Source organism: Acartia tonsa, chromosome 14 (assembly GCF_053477335.1).
Source record: "Acartia tonsa isolate MP-2025a chromosome 14, ASM5347733v1, whole genome shotgun sequence".
NCBI classification, from domain to species: Eukaryota; Metazoa; Arthropoda; class Copepoda; order Calanoida; family Acartiidae; genus Acartia; species Acartia tonsa.
The window spans coordinates 41,310,477-41,315,476 of NC_137273.1; the positions used below are offsets into that span (position 1 = coordinate 41,310,477).

Sequence of the window (5,000 nt, forward strand, 5' to 3'; positions counted from 1 at the left end):
AACCCAATAAAACCCAACTTGGGTTTTTTACTTGGGTTTTTTATGCCAACCCTGATATTTACACACCATGATAAAAAGTTTCTCTAAGCTGGCTAATATAACTATAATAGCAACTTAAATTAACAACAAAAATTGCTCTGTTGCAACATCCATGTGTTCTGCATCCATTATTTCTAGGAGATGACAGAGAAGCACCATATGCTGAGACGGAAAGAAAAGACGCAGATGCTATTGGCCAAACACAATCAATCCTGACCTGTTTATTAGTTGTAATTCAATCAATCATGTTCCGTCTTTATCCTTAGGGATCTTAAGGGATAAGACAATGGACGATGAATATATGTACAGCTCCTCTAATGATAAACAATATTACCCTTTTGGGGGATTGAAATTGAAAGTTTTGCACTGCATTGAAATTATTTAGGTACAAACCTTTGAGTACCAGTGTAATTTATCTTCCAATGTCTCATCTCCCAATCAATGGTACCAGCCGATTGTAAGTTTTTAAGGAAAAGTTCGAATGTGTTTTAAGGCTTTTTTTTCCTTCAGTTGCCAATTCCCTGAACCTTATTTTACTACCTACCTTTATATCAATGTTAATTTCTTCTAACTTACTTTGATTTTTATTTGATTTTCAATTTTGTTTGTTCTGTGGGATTTAGATTAACCATGATATTGATAAGTTGATTGTCCTGTTAAAATTGCAAAAACTTAAGGGATATGTCAACGGACGATAAATTTACATACGTCCCCATTGATGATAGACAAAAACACCCCTTCTTTATATATTATAGTTTGAAAAGTTCATACATTACTAGTTCAAGTAGGTAGCTAAGGTATATTTTAGCCCATTAACAAGATAACGTTAATATAAAACTTTAGGTATTAGAATAATTCACTAGCTATGCAACTTGGAACATAATTATTCTTGTTTTCCTACCCCTGTCCCCAAATAAATCATTGAATGTTGACAAATCTTTATCATTTCAAAATTTTTCAGGGACTTATGGATATGTATAAAGAAGATTAGTTTATCATACTAACTCCCCCCCCCCCCCCCCCACAAGTACGTCCAACTTTTTTTTATTATGGGGGGGAGGGGTGGAATCATTATATCATATAGGCAAGAAAAATTAAAAATAAATTTTTTTTTGGTGGGGTTAATCACCCCTTAACCCGCTCCTTGGATGTCCTTGGAACCAAATAATATTTTAAAGTACCTACACTAATATATAACTGTGTACTTTTTTATTGGGTAAATGTTTTCCTGTCATGTTATCCCTGAAAATTACATCTTTTATCTTTATTTATCTGATATGCATTGCATATGAAACATCAAATGCTTCCATGATTATCATCAAATTATTTGAATTATATTTTTAACATTTTGGTGATTTTTGTATTTAGAGAGTTTACTTTACCCCAGAGGCAAAAAAAAATTGGGAGACCCTCTACCCCCCCCCCCCCCTGAAAATTCTGGCAGAATATCAACCCTTCAATTGCACGGCCTTTGTTGCCAGGCGGATATTGCCATGCTATTAATGTATTGCGATTGTAAAGGCTATTCCCCTACTCCTAATATTAATGTCAAGCGCCAGACATAGCAGCAGATGGTGCCACCTTGCATTTCTGTTTTATGACAAAGCTGCAAAACAATGCTGTAATTTTGATAATTAAAATTTTATTGACAATTTTGCTAAACATTAATATTAGAGCAATTGTAAGAAGTCTTATCAATTTTACTTATAAGGTTTCGATTTAGTTGATAAAATAATTTAGTACAATCAAATTATAATTATTGGCATTATGTGATTTAAAGCATTGTAAAAAAGATCATCATTTGAAACTAATAATTTATTTTTATAGTAGACAAATTTTTTTTTTTTTAGTGAAGATACACCTTAAGTCCTGAATATCAGATTGCAATGATTATTTAAACATTCATTGCGTAATTGATGGTAACTTACTGTTCTATAATACTTACTTTAATTTGATATGGCCTTCAATTCTAGTCTGCTAAGTGTTACTAGCCTCTTGGCACCTAGCAACTTTGGGAGGGCATTTTAACAGCATAAAACAAAATATTAAATTCAAATAGGGCTTTCATGGGACCCATGTGAAGCTTCCATTTAACGGAATACTTTTTTGGTTCAGTGGTTAGCAAGATTTGAATGGAATAAAAATTACCTGATCACTTAAAATAATACTATATTCATTCCTTATTGTGGGGTGCCAGTTAATCGCCGTACACACTATGTTGCATTGATCCCTTTTACTATTAAAGTGTTCTTTGCTAAGATATTGGCCTTACGTCTTCAAAGTTGTAATGTGTTTAATTATTTATTATACCTGGCTACATTTGATCACACCTTACAAGAAACCATTACTTCTTGCTTGAACCTGTAAATTTTAATGTTTTGAATTCTGATGTCAAAAAAGTTTAAGATGTGTTTGCATGCATTGTATGACTAGATATAAATGCATAAACATAAACAGCTGAATGCTTTAAAGGCATGTGGTTGCAAATGCCCCATAGGATTAATCAGAAAGAAATGTACATAGTCTTTAAAAAAATACATAAAAGGTTTTATAAATACTAAAAAAATTTAAAATTATAACAAGTGTGTTTATAAAACATTAAGTACTTGTATAATTTCCAGTCCAATGTCCCCTCCCTCCCTCCCTCCCTGGTTTCATTACTTGATAAAAAAATATTTTATTATTATCAAAATATAAACTACAATTTGTAATATGAAATTTGCAATTTAAAAAACAATCAAATGATAAATTTACTAGTTTTCTTAAAGGGCTTGTGAGAAATTAGAACTTTTTGTATTTTTTTATAAATCGAATCTGTATATTGCTGTGATTTTCTGTGATTTAAATTTTTTATTTTGTAATTTATAATTTTTGTATTTATAGTAACAGATATAGAATTATTGATGGTATGTTAGGTATTAAAGTATCAATTTTGTACAGCATTTGATTCATATCAACCCAAAACCAATCCTTTGATTGATTGACCTTTATGGCTTGATATTTAAACAAATATTTGAATTTTTGCCTTACAGAAATGGTACATTTTTTTCACATATTATCTTAAGTAAGATTTTTTTTCAATTTTAGGTATTATTTTATGATTATGTATAAGATATGCATTTAAAATGAAATGAATTTACAAAAAAAAAGTAATCCTTTTGCTATAATAAAAATCTATTGAAATTTATCAAAGTGAATCAAAATAAAGACAAAATTGTAATCTTTGAAGACTTTTAATGATTATAAAATAATTTCAGATTTTAAAAATGCGCAATTTTCTAACATAAAAAAAGGCGCATATAAAAAATGTTTTGGAGAAAGTGACGTTTTTTGTTGTTGTTTAAACATATATTGGCAATGTCCGTTTTTGTAGGTATTCACTTTTCTTTTCCGAATTACTGTGGGTAATACGTTGTTTTTTTTGCGGAGATACTCTACAATTTCCGTCATGATGACAAGACACTGCTGTTATGTCAGATGCTTGACATTAATATCAAAAGTAGGGGAAAAGCTTTGGCCCAAAATAGGGGCAGCTCATCACCATGCACAATTAGGACTTGGTCTTGAAATCTTAGGGTTGGTTGTTAGCAAAATGGTTGGGATGTCTTGTTTAAAAAGTCTTGTTTTATGTTGCTAACAACCGTTCGGTTCCACTGATGTTGATATTTATAATATTTGTTTAGTTGCATATGAATTTTTTCATCCTAGTTTGCTTCTACGTTTAGTTTATGTAACTCTTATGGAAAATCTAGAAAACTGAATCTTTTTTTGGCTTTTTTCCTGAATCAAAAAAGAGTCGTCATTCCATTAAAAGAATAAAATACTTGTGTAAAAGTGTATACAAAGGATTAAATAATTGCAAATAAAGAATACCGAATAGTTATTTATTGCATAGTAATATAAACAGCTTTCCGCGGATATAAAAATGTATAATTATAAGATTAAAACCAGTTTTTTAGCCCCAGAATGCCGAGATGCCCCTTATGATTGTACTTTTTTATATTCGTAGAAAATTGGATATAAAACGATGCGATAAATAAGTTTTCTGTATGGCTGAGAACCGGTTCTTATCCAAATGATATTGATTGGTTTCTAATCGATACCAGAATTAATATTCTTAGCTAAACTACTTTATAGTTGGTTTTTGTCCATTCGTCTGACACGACATCCTGAGCTGGATCTTTAAATCATTTCAATGGTGCGCCAAATCGGGGTGAGCCAACTTTACACCAATGAGAGCACAGCATTTTACGAAATGCCGCGCTGTGATTGGCTGAAATTCGGCTTATCCCGATTTGGCGCACCATTGAAATGATTTAAAGATCCAGCTCTGAAATTGACTTATCTTGCATTGATAATACCTTCCAAATTTCCATTTCAAATTCCTTTGTTATACATTTTTACACCGAGCCTTAACATTATAGGAGGATTTTTTTCTCAATGCTTATCAGTTCGGAGATTTTTTTCTTAATGTTTTTGAATTTACATTGAAAACCTAATCTCCATATCTAATGATTTCTAGTGTTTGTAATAATGTTATTGTACACAATTTTCAGATAACAATGAAGTGTAGTGTCAAAGGACTTTGTGAAATCATAAAATAAAAACAAGAATATATTAGTAATGGTGAAAAATATTGTGAATCAAATGTTAGAAATCCAATATTATAGACTGAAAATAGAAATTAAGAAAAATTGATGTATGTATAAAAAAGTTTCGACAGAATATTAAAGGTATTCTATGATTTTTTCAACAATAAACTTTCAAAACAGGATAACAAGAGTTCTTATATACACTTCTTGTTACAATAGATATCAAATCAAAGAATTGAATGTGGTTTACCATATAGTGCCAGTTGAGCACTGATACCCCATTTTCCCCAAACTCAGCTCTGCGGGGTTGCTCAGTACCCAATATAACACAGCCTAGCCTATAACGAACGTAAAACTACCCACCCGGCC

General features: G+C 30.9%; 3 protein-coding genes across 4 annotated transcripts in view; 2 read left to right on the top strand and 1 right to left on the bottom strand.

Moving 5' to 3' along the window:
* LOC145306154 (protein VAC14 homolog) overlaps positions 1 to 3,297 on the top strand; it is a 44,002-nt gene extending 40,705 nt beyond the window's left edge. The window contains exon 30 of the mRNA XM_080148132.1: positions 178 to 3,297. Coding sequence (XP_080004258.1) covers positions 178 to 255 — 78 coding nt within the window. The 3' untranslated portion in view covers positions 256 to 3,297. The remainder of the gene's footprint in view (positions 1 to 177) is intronic.
* Positions 1 to 5,000, bottom strand: part of LOC145305885 (protein FAM221B-like) — a 519,245-nt gene that overhangs the window by 90,485 nt on the left and 423,760 nt on the right. The gene's annotated exons all lie outside the window — the stretch shown is intronic.
* The window catches only part of LOC145306152 (ATP-binding cassette sub-family C member 10), a 107,796-nt gene continuing 107,395 nt past the window's right edge, over positions 4,600 to 5,000 (top strand). Inside the window, exon 1 of the mRNA XM_080148130.1 lies at positions 4,600 to 4,772. The gene's annotated coding sequence lies outside the window, so the exon portion shown is untranslated. The remainder of the gene's footprint in view (positions 4,773 to 5,000) is intronic.